The sequence below is a fragment of the Eupeodes corollae genome, chromosome 1, assembly GCF_945859685.1.
Source record: "Eupeodes corollae chromosome 1, idEupCoro1.1, whole genome shotgun sequence".
Classification (NCBI taxonomy): Eukaryota; Metazoa; Arthropoda; class Insecta; order Diptera; family Syrphidae; genus Eupeodes; species Eupeodes corollae.
This window is the reverse complement of record NC_079147.1, coordinates 115,160,099-115,178,755: the sequence shown is the minus strand read 5'-3', so window position 1 is coordinate 115,178,755 and position 18,657 is coordinate 115,160,099. Positions and strand designations below refer to the sequence as shown.

The 18,657-nt window shown below is 31.1% G+C and overlaps 1 protein-coding gene across 2 annotated transcripts in view; it reads right to left on the bottom strand.

Annotated features, from left to right (window-relative positions):
* Positions 1-18,657, bottom strand: part of LOC129953652 (hemicentin-1) — a 403,952-nt gene that overhangs the window by 39,630 nt on the left and 345,665 nt on the right. For both annotated transcript variants that reach the window (XM_056066975.1, XM_056066976.1), the window contains exons 7-8: positions 15,994-16,125; positions 15,624-15,721 (exon numbers count right to left, since the gene is read on the bottom strand). In XM_056066975.1, coding sequence (XP_055922950.1) covers positions 15,624-15,721; positions 15,994-16,125 — 230 coding nt within the window. The remainder of the gene's footprint in view (positions 1-15,623; positions 15,722-15,993; positions 16,126-18,657) is intronic.

The following is an 18,657-nucleotide window of genomic DNA, read 5'->3' as shown; positions in this document are numbered from 1 at the left end:
TTGTCAAATTAAGCACACATCACGGACGTCAGTGTGGTCATCCAGGTGTGCATGAACGAGTTCAAGAGCAAGCACATATTCAGTGACATAAACGATGCGCAACCATAGGACCGGACAAACGACCAACCGACGCGATGCGATGCGGCGCAGCAACGGCGGACGGTATCAGGATGTCCCCCAAAATAAATGACGAATGTGATTTTTGATATTTCGTGCAGTGTCATAATTCGTTGATGTGTAAAGATGAGAAAATTCCATTAAAAAATTTGTTGACATTGGCCAGTGTTTGTTGAAAGCAAGCACATCACGGGTGACATGTGGAAAAAGGAAATTAAGCAAGAAAGGAAAAAATATTATATATGTTTTTAAAATATGTGTTCATATGTTACATATACGAGTATATGAATTTGTTTGCTAGATGATCAAAGTTAAGGAAACGAAAAAGGTTTGTTTGAAATTGGAAGCTATATAACAGACTATAAGTTAACAACTGTGTATAGTAGATATTTGCGTTTTTGCAAGTTACGTTCAGGACTTTTATTTTATATACCTCTAGCCTATAATTTTTCTATGACTCAATGGCAATTAAAATAAAATACATGGCTGCGTCAAACGTTCTTGCTTTACAGGCAAACGCAAAATAAAAGGAAACTATAAAAAAATAAACAATTTCGGTTTTACATCGATATACATAGGAGGTGCCTTACAGTAGGTAAAACATATTTAACTGATGCTTGAAATTAGTATAAATATAATTTTTATTAAGTATTTAATATAAACAAAATGGAATTACAAATACATTTAACACTATATAGACTTTATGTTATAAAATGATGGTCCAGAAAAAAATAAATAAATTGGGTGGCGCAACAGTCCGTTTGAGAACTAGGGCCTAGTGACTGACAACTCTCAACCATTCCTGTGTGCGAGTACTGTTGTCAGGGATGGAAGGGACCTACAGTTTCAAGCCGAATCCGAACGGCAAATTTGAGAAAGCACTTTTCATGACAAGAATTACTTTTGGAGTATTTGTCAATTCCTCGCAAGAGGCAATACCCTTGAAAAAACTTTAGTTGGCATAGGTAGGGATCGAACCCAAGACATCTCCCATGACAGTCCATCGCACTTTTTTTTTTTTTTTTTTTTTTAAATTCATTTTTATTAGTTCATTCTTAAACCTATCTTAAAGCTAGACAAAAATTCATAAAACTAGCCTAATTATCCATAACTTACAACTAACTTAATGGTCCCATACGGACACTCTAAGCTAAACTATAACACTAATTACTAATGCCTTTCGGCCTTAAGATCTATTTTACTTCAATTTAAATTTTATTTGTTTTGTTTTTATTAGAAAATTTTGAAAAAAACTAATATCAATAACCTTTTTTATTTATTTTTACTTACAAACTACTTAAAATAAGGTCCTTAAATAAAACTTAAAACTAACTTAAACTACCTATTCTACCTATAAACTATTTAAAACTAGAACAACCACAGCAGCAAATCTAACTATCTAACATTTTTGTTTTTCATATTTTGTTGTCTATTTTTTTTTTTAATCCATGTTTTTTTTTTTTTTTATTTTAATGTTTTTTTTTTTGTATATTTTGTATTTTTTTTTTTTCTATTTCTTTTCGTGCCACCATGCCTATTCTACTTAAAACTAAACCCTAATACTATTAAACAAGTATGTAAGCCGGCCAAGGCTTAAAACCCCATCCCGACTACCCACTATCAAGTGCCGATTGGAGCCACCAAAACTGGTTCTCCTGCTTCACCCTATCAGTTCGGTCCCGTTCGAACACAGCCCTACTGAACCGAAGGAGCTCTGCTCCACCTTGTGCCATGACGTCCCGATTGTACAGGAGTCACCTATCCACGGTTCTTCGTCTGACGTGGTAGATTAACGGAACTGCCAATCTATCCTGTATCAGACCGCATTTGTCTAAAAAGAGGAATGCCTCTGGTGGAATGAACCCGCTCAAGCGTGCACTTTCAAAATACTCGTCGTTCGGAGTCCATCGCACTAACCATCATGCCACGGGTACTATATGACTTATAAATATTAATTTTCAAATTGAATATACAAAACATTGTAGTTAACATTTTCCAATGGACAGTTTCTGATATACAAAAATAAAAACCTACGGCTAATAACTGATTTAAATGTCTTCAAGCATATTTTATTTTACCGGACTCAAGTTGACTGATTAAGGTCCTCCCAATGCAAGCTTACAAAAAGAGGCTGGGATGCGACCTATACTGATAACTTCCCATCTATTCTGTCGATTTCTCTTGCTTAAAAGATTTTTCTAGGTTATTGAGTTTTGTTAAAAAGTCGTCAGTTGCATTGTTCTAAAAAAAACTAAGAATTACCAACAATATTTTGGATATGATAAAAGAGCTTGATTTCGAAATCTATTTTGGCTAACGAGATTTGTATTCGAAAACCAATAACATTTTTCAGGTTTATTAGCATTTTTTGGAATTTTTTATTTCTTCTGTAACAATGTCAATATCTTCTTTCATTCAGGAGATATCGACAACCGTCTATACTATTTTTTCGTACTATTTGGTGAAAATTTTATTTTTTTTATAAAAAACGGAATGTTGAAAACAAAATTTCCTGTGAGATAAAATAAGTTTGAAGCCAATTTTTTAGATTTTTAAAAGATATTTGGGTCGAAACCTATTTTTACCAACTTTTAGTATTGTTTTTGTTGTAAGTTTTTATTTTTTGTAAAAAAATTGTGAATTTGATTTTTCTCAAAACTTTATGGAGTGGTGAAAACAATGTTTATTATATGAAAAAATTAGTTTGAAACTTTAAAACGAGAAGTGTCAAAATGTTCAATTCGACAAATAGGACCGATTACAATAACTTCCTTTGGAAAGTTAAAAATGCTATTACTTGATTTGTATAAAAAATAAACATGAATTCCAAATGCTGAAATGTGTGGAGTATCTGAATCAAATTTAATGCATATCTGTATTGAATTTCGGTGTGTATTAAACTCAGCTTTTCAGAAATCTCTGTCAATTTATTCCAAACACTAAACTCACCCTAAATCTCCATTTATTTTTTCTCTTTGGTCGTTAAACAAGTGCGTACGTGCTATAAAAGTTTTATGATTTAAACTCAATCACGAAAAAAAAACTATAGTGAAACATCAACAATAGTTTCGGGTCAGTTAAATCTTAAATTTAGAGTCGTTTGAACTCGACGTCTCTATACTTATTATTGTTTAAGATGTATGAAACACGAAGCACACGTTCTCCAATGAAACATGCTTCCTTAATAAGGACAAGAGTTTGTAATCTGCTGAAACCTTACTAAGACACCTGCCTCTGCAAAGCAGATTTTTTTGTTTTCGTTTTGGGTTTAGAAAGTTTATTTCATTTCACACTATACTTCCGTTATCATGTTGTTGCTTTCTGATATCATCTTTTTTTTGCAAGTTCGCTGTTAAAGTAGTATAAGTATGTACCTACACACGAGTACATATACATATAAACTTATATCCGTTGAAAACGTGAAAATACGACTGCTTACTTGGGATTTAACGAAGTATTCCTACATATCCAGAAAACTTCCGAAGGTTGTGTCCGCATCCACATGACCCTTGTAACGTACAAACATTCATTTTACCACTACACTGGTCCCAAGAGTCCAGGAAGTTAGATTAGCTAAAGTTTGATGTTAACTTACTATGTATGTATATAAGGACATAGAAACAGATACATGTAAATCTACTCAATTCGGTTCGCATACGAAATTCCAACATTCGTACATTTTTCCTTGAGCTTTTCAAAAGCATTTTGATTCTAAACGAAACAGAGGACGTCAAGGTGACCATTTTGTTTGACAATCTCTATCTATATATCCCAACATTTATATTAGAGACCACGAATACTCACTTTGGTTCCACTTTATCCTTAGTATATAATCCCTTTTTAATTAGTCCTCACGTAGATAGAGCTAGTACTCAGAACTTCGTTTTGAACTAAATGCTTGCAATTAGTGCGGTGAAGGTGGATTGTTTGATGTGAGATAGAAATAGAGAAATCATGTGAAAAGATGAAAGTATAGTTACCACAATCTTGTGGGAGACCTGCTATGAAGATCTATCGAATTAGCTTTGATTAACCTTTTTTTGAAAAATAATAGTTGAGTATTTGTTTTTATTGAGCGTGGAAAATAAACAAGTTCTTAGATATAGTAACATTTAATATCTCAGTTCTTTTTCTAGGTCAATTTAGTCAATCTTAGACTTTGAAAAACAATTATTTAATAAAAAGACGAGCCTCCCCCTTAAACTTAATAGCCTAACTAGTCTTACTCAGCCTTTTGTTTAAATATTTACAAGCTTTAAGCCCTGAAATAATATTTGAAATTTTGTTGGAATGCTGACGATATAGCAAAATAATTACTGTTTTCCAATTTGGACGCCATTTATATTTATTAAAAATTTAAAAATAACACAATTTATTCGTTGTTGCATATCGTTCTAATTTATTTATTAATTAACTCAATTCAATGTTATCATTTAATGTCATGTGATGATTTGTAGATATTTAATCATCACAATGTTTCCACGTTTTAAATTAAATTTTAAAAACGAAACCATTACAATATATGTAAAGAGATTCTCAAAACGGAAAAGTCGATGTCAGAAATAATTTTGGTAAACAAACAAGACATTTCACTTACTAAACCAATATAAATCAACACAGACATCCATTAATCAATCTTAATATTAAATTTTACAAATGATTGGTGGATATACCCTACTACTTTTATTTTTCAGAACGTCATGAAAAATAAATGCGAATAAAAAGTGTATAATGTTTATAAATCAATACCACGTGCACAGACAAAAATATTTAGTAGTATCCCTTTCTCTTCGCAGAAGAGAAATAAGAAGAACAAAGAGTGAACTGACATCAAATCAATGTTCTTCTTTACTTCTTCATCCTTTTACTGAAGCAACAATGATACTATCTATCTTAATATGACTTTGTTTCCTTTTATTTTATCTAAAAACAGCATCTACAACTCTTTATTTGGTTTTTCATGTGATTTAAAACTTAAATCATATGTATATAAATAAAATACTAAATAAAACTGGACTTATAGCAACAATGGAATGAAATTACTTGTATACCTACTACATATATTTGAAAAAAAGCCATAATCATATTCTAGAAGAATTATTATGTAATTGTTAATTGTGATCAAATAAGAAACCATAAGTTAAGGTGCCAATTTGTGTGTGTTTTTGCGTTGTCAAGTTGTCACAAGTAATAAACCGATAGCAAAATATCTTAATTTGTTCGAAATTTTACCCGAATTTGAGGAACTTTTAAAATCAAAATATAAACATGAGCTCTGTTGGGGATCTATCTTTGGAAGATTTAAGTAAGATGCTCGAGGACAGGTTCAGAAATCTTGCAACGAAACAAGACCTTGAACCATTAATGGTATTTGAGCTTAAGAATCTTAAAGAATGTTTGATATTTCCGAGTTCCAAATACGACATAAAAACATTATTTTCCATGTCAAAAATGAAAGCAGTGCAGAACCGAAAGAGGGCCTGCAGTATATTTACACGAGCATAAGTCTAAAGCTCGGCGAACATTTTGCATAGAGGAAAGAAAAATTAGTGCAAATACTGGCATATCTATGCGTATAGATTACACAGTTCGAATGCGCCGAAAGAGGACCATCATTACCAGGGTAGATTGTGTAATGAAACAGAGATCTCTCATTAAGCTGAAAATATCGAGTACTTTGAAACTGCCGAAAAACTTCTAGAGTACTCTTAAAACGTCAGTTTTGGCTGCCAAACACAGCTTCAAACTACATGCTCCCTATTGAAACTGGACTCTCACCACTGTATCTTTCATCACTAAAACTTCATTTGAACCTTTATGTTAAACTTATTTTAAGCCACACTGAAAAAGTAGCTATAAGATTTGCAGTCTAAAATCTAAACATCGTGGTTTAAAGAATGGATAAAATAAGCTGAAATGTGTGTTGTTTCAACATTACTTTGCCTATTTACTTAATTAAAAAAAAAACTACTTAAAAGGTTGGATTCTAAGTTTAGAAATGATTATGTGGACAAAAGCAAGGAATTTACTCTTTAGAGAGACATTTTCAAATCTTCTGTATGATCTAGGAGCAGACAATTACTTTAATTATTATAGCTTAAAAATAGACACAATACCTATGAATTTCCGAGCAAGAGGAGAACTGTGGTTCCTAAATTTTATACCGCATCGTAAATAATTGGAGCTGTATTGCTCTTTATGCTATACTGGATAAAGAGTAAACGTCGCATTTCATTGCATGATGTCCAATCCTGGAGAAGATACGTCGACAACTTTGGCAACAAAACACTTTGAAGCAAAACGAAATAAAATCGATCTTGAACGGAAGTAATTGTCTAAAGTTGGCACAGTTTATCAAATTAGAACTAAAGTATAGACAAAAAATTAGACATGAATACTTTTAATCTTTAAAAAAAGCATAGCATACAAATTGTAAATTAGTTAAGCTAGGGATTAGGATATGGGATATATTGAAGTAAACTTTTAAAAACATTTACATTTGAAAAAAGTGTTAAAATTGAGAAAAAAAATAGACTGGCAGGCGACCACCACTGATAACTTCCCATTTCGTCTGTCAATTTATCTTACTTAAAAATTTGTAGGTTTTCGTGTTTTGTTTTAAAAGTTGTCAGTTGAATTATTCTTAAAACGGACTGTTGGATTTTTATACAAAAATTACTGAATGTCAAAACAATATTTTTTGTGAAATAAAATAAGTGAAGCCAATATTTTTAATTTTTAAAAAGATACATATTTGAGTCGAAAGCAAATTTTTACAAATTCTTAGTATTGTTTTTGTTAGGTTTTCATTTTTTGTAAGAAAACTATCAACTCGATTTTTCTCAAGTACCGAATGTTGACAACAATATTTCTTTTAAGATAAAACTAGTTTGAAACCAATGTTTTTAATTTTTGAAAAGATATTTGAGTCAAAAATCAATTTTTGCCAGCTGTTGCTAATTTTTTTCTAGATTTTTGTCAATTCAATTTTTTTTCATAATCACACCGAATGATAAAAACAATATTTTTTAAGAGATAAAATTAGTTTAAAGCCAATATTTCAAAGTCTTGAAAAGATATTTCAGTCGAAAATCAATGTTTACTAACTTTTAGTAATGATTTTTTAGGTTTTTATTTTTTGTAAGAAAACTGTCAATTCGATATTTCTCAAAATTTTACCAGATGTCAAAACCGTTATTCTTCGCCGCAGAAACTTATTTTGGAGATAAAATCATTTTCGAGGTAAAAAATATTTTTGTTCAGTTTTCTTTTTGATTTATAAGAAAAACCGTTAATTGGATTTTTTTCCAAAAACATATAAAATTTAATTAATTTAATTATTTATTGGTTCGTGAGGTATTGAGGGTTAACCAAAACTTTCACCTTTTTTTAAAATAGGTATGGTAGTACCCATGACAAGATAGTTAGTGCGTTGGACTGTCATGCCAAAGGTCTGGGGTTCGATCCTTGCCTATGCCATCTACAGTTTTTCTCCCTCCCTCTTGCAAGAAAATGACAAATTCTCCAAGAGTAATTCTTATCATGAAAAGTGCTCTCTCAAATTTGCCGTTCGGATTCGGCTTAAAACTGTAGGTCCCTTCCCATCCCTAACAACAGAACTCGCACACGGGAATGGTTGAGAGTTGTAAGTCACTAGACCCTAGCTCTCAACAGTCTATTGAGCTGCCCAATTTGTATGGTTAAAAAAACCACCCAAGACATTTTTTTGATAGTTCATTCTACATCTTTCGCATTTTTATCTGCATAACAAAATTTATTTGAAGTCAATATCTCTACTGGTTCTCGAGCTATGGACGACAAAAAAAATCTTTAGAATTCTTTTGTTTCGACTGTAGGGACATTGAAATTAAAACGCCTAGAAATGTCAAAATTTTCAATTCGAAAAATCGGACCGATTACAATAACTTCCTATGGGGACTTAAAAAATGGATTTTGATTTATATAATAAATTTCACCCAGAATACCCAGAAATATACTTGAATCAATTTTTTTATTTTCACATAACAGAAGTGAAAAAGAACACGACAAACATTTATATTTCATGCAAACAAAGCAAACAACATAACTAAATTTGTATCCATCTTTAACCCGAAAATGTATGAATTAATTTTGTTTCAAAAAAGCTGTATAGGGTATAATTTAACATTTTATATTTATATATACATACATCACCCCATTAATCATGTGGCAAATTTATCATAAATTAAACCAAGAAGCAAGGACTGAGTCTCATATCCTGTTTTTGCTGAATGTGAACAAAAAATTATGTGTAGGTATTTCTTGGAGAGATGTCGTTTAAGTTATTAAGCAAAATTAATAAAATCTATGCGTGTTTTCTATCTAAGTGAAAATACTTGTACATCCAACGCAATTACTAATTCAATTCAATCTCGAGAATTTCTGAAATGGAATTTCTAATTCCAAAACTTTTAATTTAGCAATGCATATCACCCAGTTTATGATTTCCATGTATCTACAACAATTTTACATATTTAAAAGAAAAGAAAAGTAAATGTAATAATAACAAACAAAAAATGGAGTACAAGTTCCATTTCCCATTAGCAACTTACATATCTATAAGAAAAAGCTCCATGCTTACTCTGAGATGCAGGGAAATAGTAATTCAAATATTCTATTTATTTATTCGACTCATAGCATTGATAAATATGTAGTTCTTGAAATGTTTTAAAGTACGTACATATGTACTAAGTTTGACCTTGTTTAATTGTTAAAAAGTATTAATTCTTCTCTTTTGAAAAATAATAATCTTGGATAACTTGAGAAAATTATGAGGATTCACAATATTATTTCAGGTAGATATAGCTACATCTGCTGTAATGGCGAATTTTCCAGGTGGAAAGGGTGAGTTATATGTATTTTAAACGTCACGCAACTCTTAAAACCACCAGTTTACTATACTTTATTAGGATTATTACAAAAATTGAATCTGTGTATCAGACAAACATTTCCACAATAAATTTTATTAATGAAATAATTTTTCTTGTTTATGTTTTCCTCTCGACTTATGACTGATATTTTATTTGTATTTTGGTATTCCTTCTTTAATATTTCTGATTTTGTTGTATAATTGTAATAAGTAGCCGTAAAAATGACGGCACAACGGGTTCTCATTTAATATTAAAATAATTAATGATTCTTTGTAATTTGAAACCATAAAAAGAAGCTGGGATGCGGCCCACACTGATAGCTTCCAATCAAGTCATTCGATTTTGTAGGTTTTCGTGTTTTGTTAAGAAAGCTGTTAGTTAAATTATTCTTAAAATTAACAACAACATTATGCATATGATGAAATAGTTTGATTTAAAATAATATTTTTGTTGATGAGATTTTGAGTCATAGCCTTGCATATGGAATGCATCTTTTATTATTTAGTTTTAAGTTCTAGTCATTAGTTTTAAGTTTGGCCTTTAAGAGCCACTAGTGAACGTGTGTCGGGAGCAAACACACGAATATATTAATGAAATACATTCTTGAAGTATGTATGCATGTATTGTAACTTAAAAAGGTTAAAACTATTCTTTTATTAAACATCTTGTATAAGCCAGACATATTAATGAAGTCGGCAGCGTAATTAAAAAATATTGTAATCAAAAATAACTTGTGAATTTTAAGTCTCAATAAAGAAAACTGAACTGAACTGCCCAATTTTTACCAATTTTAGAAGCATTTCTTAAAAGTTTTTATATTTTATATAAACAAATACAAATTATGTGTCAAAGTCAATATTTTCTATTATTCACGTGATATCGAGAATCAAACAACATTTTTTACCAATTTTGCGTAATGCTTTTTGTAGATTAAAAAAAAATTTGGTGAGTGTTTTTTTTTTTTTTTGGTAAACATTGATTTTCGACTCAAATATCTTTCCAAAAATTTGAGATTATGGCTTCAAACTATTTTTGTGTTATGCGAAATATTGTTAATTTTTTATAAAAATGCAACAGTCAGTTTTTTCATAAAAATTAAAATCTACAAAAAATAGTACGCAAAATTGGTAAAAATTGGGGTTCGACTAAAAATCTCGTTAACTAAAATAGATTTTGAAATCAAACTATTTGAGCATAGGCAATCATTTATAAAATTTTAAGAATACATAGTTGAACTGATAACTTTTTAACAAAACGCGAAAACCTACAAAACCATTTAAGCAAGACAAATCGACAGACGGGATGGGAAGTTATCAGTGTGGGTGCAACCAGCCTCTTTTTTTTAATGAAAGAACTGACTGTTGGATTTTTATAAAAAATGTACCTACTTATTGTCGCAAAAAATATTTTTTGTGAGATAAAATTAGTTTAAAGCCAATATTTTGAATTTTTGAAAAGATATACTCGTATTAGTGGAAAGTAAATTTTTACCAAGTCTAACAATTGTTTTTTTAGGTATTTATTTTTTGTATGAAAACTAGATTTTTCTCTAAATTTTACTGAATCCCAAATTTTTGAAAAGATATTTGAGTCAAAAATCAATTTTTAATAACTTTTAGTAATGTTTTTTGTTCGTAAAATATTCTTCACTTCCAAAGGTTCTTTAGAACATATCAATTATACGAGTATAACCAGATTCGTTTAAGCCCCATACCTATTTAATTAATTTGTTTTCTGAAGGGTACTATTATTTTCAAAATAAACAAATTAAAATTAAAAACATATTATTAATTGTTGAACAGAAAAATAAACCATCAAATTCCTTGAAATTGTGCTTCGCTTTCTCATTATTATGTTATTGTTATAATGTTAAGCACGTGTGTGTCTTTTTTGTTTAAATAGGTGCAAATATTAACCAAGCATCAAAAGTTATTTCAGGATAATAGTTAAATGAATTAAGTAAATATTTGGTGCATTTAATTTTGAAAATAGCCCAGGCGCTAAAGATAATATTTTGAAAAGCTTAGCTTACACATATACAGATTTATGAATAGTTTAAATACCTACATAATGTCGTCTGAGAATTTAAATTATTGGTACAGTTTGTTAAGCTTGGCATTTATCATTGTCTATAATTGTTTCATAATCATGTGAACAACAGTCACAACTTCTCAGTTTTTGGAAAGACAATAAGGAAGGACTAAACCATTGCTACTTGTCTGTTAAGGTTCATAGACACTAAGGAGTAATCTAATACAATTATATGTAGAGAAAGCATTCCTTTCATTGATATATGACCAAGCCATGGTCTATGTGTGTGTATTTTTAGAATATTCAAATATTATTGGCATGTGAAGAGGATAATTCTGTTAAATGTTAAAAGGATTAGAATGATTCAACAAATGATTGAGAAATGTTAAATCCTTATAATAGTATTGAGTTTAAAACATGGACTTTTCTCATAAACTGATCTTAAGTTTAATTTAACTAAGTACCTAATCTTTATTTGGTTCAATTATGTTTAATTAAACCAAATATATTTATTAAAGTAAATATGTGGCATGAATTAAAAATAACTTCTATTTTTCATAATTGTATAGCAAGAAAAGTTTATGAGTTAAAAAATTAAATCCTATAAAAAATGGTTTATTTAGAAAATACTGAAAAGATAGAAGGTCTACGCCAGTGTTGAAGGATCTAGAGGTATAGTCTTTAAAATAGAATAAAACAAAATGTTAAAATTACAAGACGTTAACATTATTTAAAAAATAATCTTTTGCGCCACTATGGCTGAATTGGACGTAGTCTTATGTTTAGAGTTCCATTTTCGAATGTATTTTCCCAACATTTGTGGCCGTGCATCGGCAATAACATTTTGAATATTGTCCGTATCTTGAAAATGTCCGGTGACCAAACTTTTCCTTCAATAAATCAATTGTGACAAGAGCTGTGTGACATGTGGCGTTGTCTTATTGAAATTACACCTAATTCAAATCATGGATGTTCAATTTATGAACAAAAAAGCCAGTAATAATTGGTTTAGCAGTCACCATTGACCGTGTCACGTAGTACCCGTGGCATGATGGTTAGTGCGTTGGACTGTCATGCCAGAGGTCTTGGGTTCGATCCCTGCCTATGCCATCTAAAGTCTTTTCACGGGTACTGCCTCTTGCGAGGAATTGACAAATTCTCCAAGAGTAACTCTTGTCTTGAAAAAGTGCTTTCTCAAATTAGCCGTTCGGATTCGGCATATAAACTGTAGGTCCCCTCCATTCCTGACAACATACTCGCACACAGGAATGGTTGAGAGTTGTAAGTCACTAGGCCCTGGTTCTCAAAGGACTGTTGCGCCACCCAATTTATTTATTTTTAGTCACCATTGACTGTAACTTTCTACCATCATCTTTAAAGATGTACGGAGCAATTATTCCACCAACCCGTAAAGCATCACAGCAAACAGTCAGTTTGTGGATGTAAAAGAGCATCGAGATATCAGTTTTGTTTAATGACGTATCTTAAAAGTAAGCTTTATAGCTATAAAAAGTTGAGTTATGAAAATTTCAAAGTTATGAAATGCCAAACTGAACTAAAAATGAATTGCTTGACAACTGATGAAATGGCCACCAGTTACAATAGTCTTGCCAATTTAAAGATCCATACCTTCAAAAAACACCCGTTATTATTTTATTTTGTTGCATTTTTTCTTTTCAAAGGAATTAAAATAAAAAAAAAACTCAACTCAATGCTTATGTTTGATTTGATTCAAACGTAACCATCCAGCTCGTTGTTGAAAATTAAATTATTTTCAAACCCTCTGACCACTGACCACGTCATAATGATAGACCAAGGAAAACTCAAAGCTAAACAATGAAATTACGAACTAGCCACGCGAAGTCCTTTAACAACGAAGGCTGTTGTTGTTGAAAAAAAAAGCAACAACAAACCATTTAATTAAAATGCACGATGCAATGGCGAAAACGAGCAAAACCACGAAATGTTTTTTCCTGTGGTGGCCATACGCCTTACTAATACCAGTCCAAGGATATAGAAACGCTATATTGCTAGAACCCTTAAGACAAGCTCTGGCTGTGGCCTGTCAGACAATATAGCCTTGTAGTGACCATTTTCATTTTTGTTGATTAATTCTTTATGATTTAACAACTTTATTGTGTATTTTGTTTAACTTCCGTAACAACGTTTTAAAATTCTACATTTGTCATTACTTTTTATTCCTTAGTTGCTTACGAGTACCTTCCTATCTGCTTGAAAAATCCTGTCTGGAAATAGCAAATAAACTCAAACAAATAAAAAAAAAACAAATTAAAACCCAGAAGAATCCTCACAAACTTAGAATATAGAAAAAAGTCGGTAAGTAAAGGGAAATTAGACATTAACGGGAAGAAGTCGAGTTGATTCGGGCATAATAAGATAAGTAAAGAAAAATCAATTGATCAGCTCGTAAGTATAATTGCATAAGTAATATCAAGGCTACAGCTCAATAAAGCCAAGCGAAAAAATATATATATTAGAGGTTAAAAAAGACCAAATGACATTAGTGCCACGCAATTCATTCAATAAACAAAATGACTCCAATAAAACATCTTAATTTCTAGTCGGCATAACAAATCCTAAAGTAAAACACGCTGGTCACACCAATTACCTAAAAGTCCTTTCATAAAATCGCTTCCAAAAAAATTTGCGCGTAAAATTGTGCACATTAAAATGATTCAATGAGCGCGTTGCATGCCAAAAACGGTTCTCCTTCTCTAGAACAGTCGTGGCACAGAGTTTTTTTTTGGTTTTTTAAAAACTCCCTTGAATTCCTACCCCAAGCGCTAAAAATAACAATAATATAAAAATGGGATAGTTCATCGAAATTATTACGCTGTACTACTGTAGCCGCAAGTGATGACTATATAATATATAGCTCCGCATTTTGTTGAAAATTGCACCAGCCATGAGCTCTCCCGGCTGTGGCTAAGGAACATAGTACCACGACTGCTAATAATTTTTAACAGAAAATCTCTAAAAACAAATCTTACGTAAAAGTTGAAATTCATGATGAGCCGCATAATTGGGGTTATAGTTATTGTGCTTAATTTTAATTTATTGATGGAAAGATAAGAGACACTTAATCGAAAAAAAAAATATCTGTACCATTTTTTTTACAGGCCTATCTATTATGCGGTTTTAAAAGTACACGTGAATAAAACAAACACAAAATATTTTGTTATTATAAAGTTTGATCGTTGACGTTATCTGTGAAACACTACCACGAAAGCATGGTTTCTTTTGAAGTAATTTTCGACCACTTTTGACCACACTTTAAACGATTATGTAAATTATAATATTCTCTTAAAGCACTATATGTGGCTGTGGCAGAATCACCAATTTATAGAATGGGCTTCAACAATTTTTATAACTGTCAGACTTTCAACTGAAAAAAGAAACTGATTTAACAACTTAATTTGAGAGATGTTGAATACCAGCCCTATACTTTTGAAACCTCAAAATAGATAATCCGTTATAATGTGACGTGATACTAAAGTACTATAATTCTGAAATAGAAAATCAATCAACAGATTTTTTTATAAATCACAAAACCTGAACAAAAATTGTCACCTCGAATATTTTTCGAACAAGAAATAAGATTACTTTCAAAGTAATTTTATATAACGAAAAATAACTATTTTAAATATCTGGTAGAAAATTATAATAAATCAAATTGATGTTTTTTAAATAAAACCTGTACAAATTACTATACTAAAAACCAATAATACGTATATGAATTTCGACTCGAATATCTTGGCAAAAAATAAAGATATTGGTTACAAAACAGTTTTATCTTGTAAAAGACATTGAAATATTTCAAAAAAATCCAATTGACAATTTTCTTAACAAAAATAAAAAAAGCTTATAGATATACAACTAAAATTTGGTTGAAAATTTATAAAACAAATGATAGTATTCACTTCAAAACTATTTTGCTCTGTTTTAAATACTGTTGTTGGTATTTAAAAATTTGATTGACAATTTAAACAAAAAAAAAATGGAAGCGTACAAAAAATCACTAAGGACTTGTAAAAATTTATTTTTAATTTCATTACCTTGAGAATAAAAAAAGAATATTGTCTGTAACTTTCTTCATCTTATAAAGTAAAGTTATTACCAATTGAGAGAAGAACAAAAACCTGAAACATAAAATACTAAAAAATATTTAAAATTGAACGTTAAGTTAATTATTCGTGACATTTACTTTTAAAAAATAATATCATATCGTAAAAATGTTGGCGACGACTCCACCGAGGTAGTCTTAAAACTTATAATTTTGTGCAACTTGTTTGACTTTATCTAGCGATTTATGTTGGCTTACAATAATATGTGACTTATTTTTGAATATTTATTGCAGAAGAAATAGACCAAAAACCTCTTTAAATCTTAAATAATTTATAAGCTTAGAATATTTCAGGTTCTATTCGCTTTTTCCTTTAATTTTATTGATCTTAGAACTATACATTCAAACGACAGTTGTTAACTTATTTTAGACCAAAAACAGCAAAACTCATAACCAATTAAAGATATTTAAAAAGAATATACCTCAGGTTGTGTTTCTCCATGGACTATACACACCAACATTGCCTCATGTCCTTCTCCAGAAAAAACTGTAGGTCTTTCAACTGATATTTCTGGTGGATCTAAAAAATAAAAATACAAATTTTGATGAAAAATTATGACTTTATTGTTGGTTATCTAGTTGCGATTTAAACCAATATAAAATATATATACGAAAATAAAAAAAAGTCTGTTGTCCCAATGTTAAAACAACATATTCTTTTTTATGATCTTTTAAGGTAAGAATCACAATAGCAATTCAGCTTGACAGTGCTCAAAAACTAACGTTAAATATTAAATTATGTAAATATACAATAAGAAGATAACATTTTTCGAATTAAATAAGGATACTTACATAGAACATGAAGGACAACTTGACTGGACGCTGCTTGTCCAACACCATTATTGGCCGTGCAAATGTAAACTCCTCCTTTATGCCTGTCAACATTTTCTATCGACAAGATATGCGAATGAAGTCTTTCTTCTCCTGCATTGAAAAAAAATATAGATTGTAATTAATGATGCCATCGCCTTCAACTCGCTTCAAGATTTTCAATTAAAAACACATTAAATTATACAAATGTCTGACAAAACCATCATAATACACAATTTCCTATTGTTGTCGAAGTTGTACATTGGGTGTAGGTATTTGGTTTTGACTAAAAATAAAACAAATATTAGACCATAAAACGTCGACTTCCGACCATGACGACGATGGGGATTAGTTCAGTATGAAATGAAGGATGGCACAGTCGACAAACGGCGACGAATGTCCCAAAACAACTTCATTTTACAAAATGGATGTCATTTAGAAGGCCTTAAACTTGCCACATATCAGATTTCTAGTCTTCCGCATGTAGTGGTTCTTCATGACTCTTGATGTTCTTCATGGGCAAAGAGATGAATTACATATTGGCCGAAGGCTTTATGAGTTTTCAGTGTCAAACAGTAGTTTGAAATTTCCACCACAAGGAAGACAAGCAGAAAGAATTTGAGATAGGGAAGTTGGTCATCAAAGTGATATGTTTATTATTCTTGTGCCTTAGGGTTACCATTAGTTATTATAGACCTAAGCGGTGAAACAGTCTTTTTCCCAAGGCTATAGCTTTCATTTGCATACAGAAGCTTTTAGATAAAATGCCTTTTTCTGCATTATTAATAAATGAATAACTAAATCGTAATGAGACCTCGACAGAAGCACATTCAAATTTTAATATCATACACTTTTACCTCTATACGCGTTGTTTGTACTTCTATTTTTTATATTTTACTAAGTTAAATTAAAAATCGCAAGAGATCGCCAAATACTTCTCCGACCGAGTCACAAGTAACCTCTTTCGAATTACACAAAATATATCGAGAACCAGTGGCAGATGCAATTAGAGAAGCCGCCTTATGACGTGCTGGGTTTCAAACATACACCAAAAAGAAACCCCTGGTTTGATGAAGAATGTTGGCAGGCAAATGCAAAATGAGGAACACCGATTTCTCAGATGGAAAAAGAAGGAGCATAAGAAGCATGCGTACGAAGATTTTGAAAGGCTCTAAAACAGAAATGAAGTTCGAAAGTCTTACGAGCGGTCGAAACGATGTTCACAGGTACATAACTTCGAACTGAAGGCTGCAAAGACGAAAACAGAAGCATCATAGTGGAACCGCAGTTAATGCTGAGAAAATAGAAGGACCACTTCTACAGATTGTATAATGGCAAGACGAACCAAATTTCGCTATTAGAATTAGATAGGATGATCTATTCAATATACACAATGCATGCCAACAATCTCCTCTTCTCGACTTAGACGAAGTAGACATTGCCATATCTAATACCAACTATACAGGAATCATTCCACTTAACATCGCCTACAAATTTGTCTCTGCTGTAATATTTGAACGTCTAAAGCCCTTCGCCAACAACATGATGAGTACTTATCAGTGCAGCCTTAGACCAAGAAAGTTCACTGACGATCAAATATTAACATTACGACAGATACTCGTAAAAACCTAAGAAATTCAAATCGAGGCCACATATGACAGCCTCGACAGGAACGACTTGTATAGAGCAATGTCTAATTTTGGCATCCGTGCAAAACTCCACAAATGTTGGATACAACTTAACAGAACAAGTCGATGTGAAACAAAGGATTTAGACAAGGTGATGCGATGTCATCCTTGAAAGAATAGTGCAAAGCTGCCAAATCAAAACTATATTTCAAAAGTCTGCCCAATATTAATGGCATATGCGAATAACATTGACAAGCAATTGGGAAGCATAGCCTTCTCTCGATACGTTGCAGAACTACGGACTATGACAAGCAGATGAAAACACCTTGAGAGAAAAGTTGGGACTATACATAGACTTAGCCGGAAGGATAAAAGTCCAACTCAATAAATGATTGAGTCACAAAGAGTGCATATGGAAACCAATGTTCTAGCCCTGCAAGTCTTCGAATTCACACCCAAGGGACAGCGCTGTGCAGGAAGGCAGCGAATCACGTGGCATATAACAATAGGGACCGTGCTAGATGCAGAAGTTTGTTGTGTGAGGCTCTAGTTCACATAGTAGTGAAACCTTGAGTAAGCTCATTTTTTAAAATTAAAATAATATTAGCAAGGCAAAATATTCAAGTAAGTTTGCTTAGAATTAAGGAAGATTTTTTCAGTTGTATACGCGCATAACCTGTTCCAATCAAACCACTGAAACAAACAATTTGACTCACACCAGAATAAGTCTTAGTGGTCTTAAAGAAGAAAGCTGTTATCCCTTTATATATAAATCAATGATTAAAACTCAATTAAAAAATTGAAGTAATGTTTAATTGATTTAAAAATAAAATAAGTAAGTATATTGTTAACTTTTAAGTTGTTTTTGGTTTAAAAAAACAACTAAGTAGGAACGCTAAGTATTAACGGGCGTAATTATCAGACCTAATTTCTCCCCATCATTTAACAGGAAAATACATTTAAAAAATGAGTTGGTTTTTATTATCTAGAATTTCTTTCCAAACTAAAATTTAAGTAG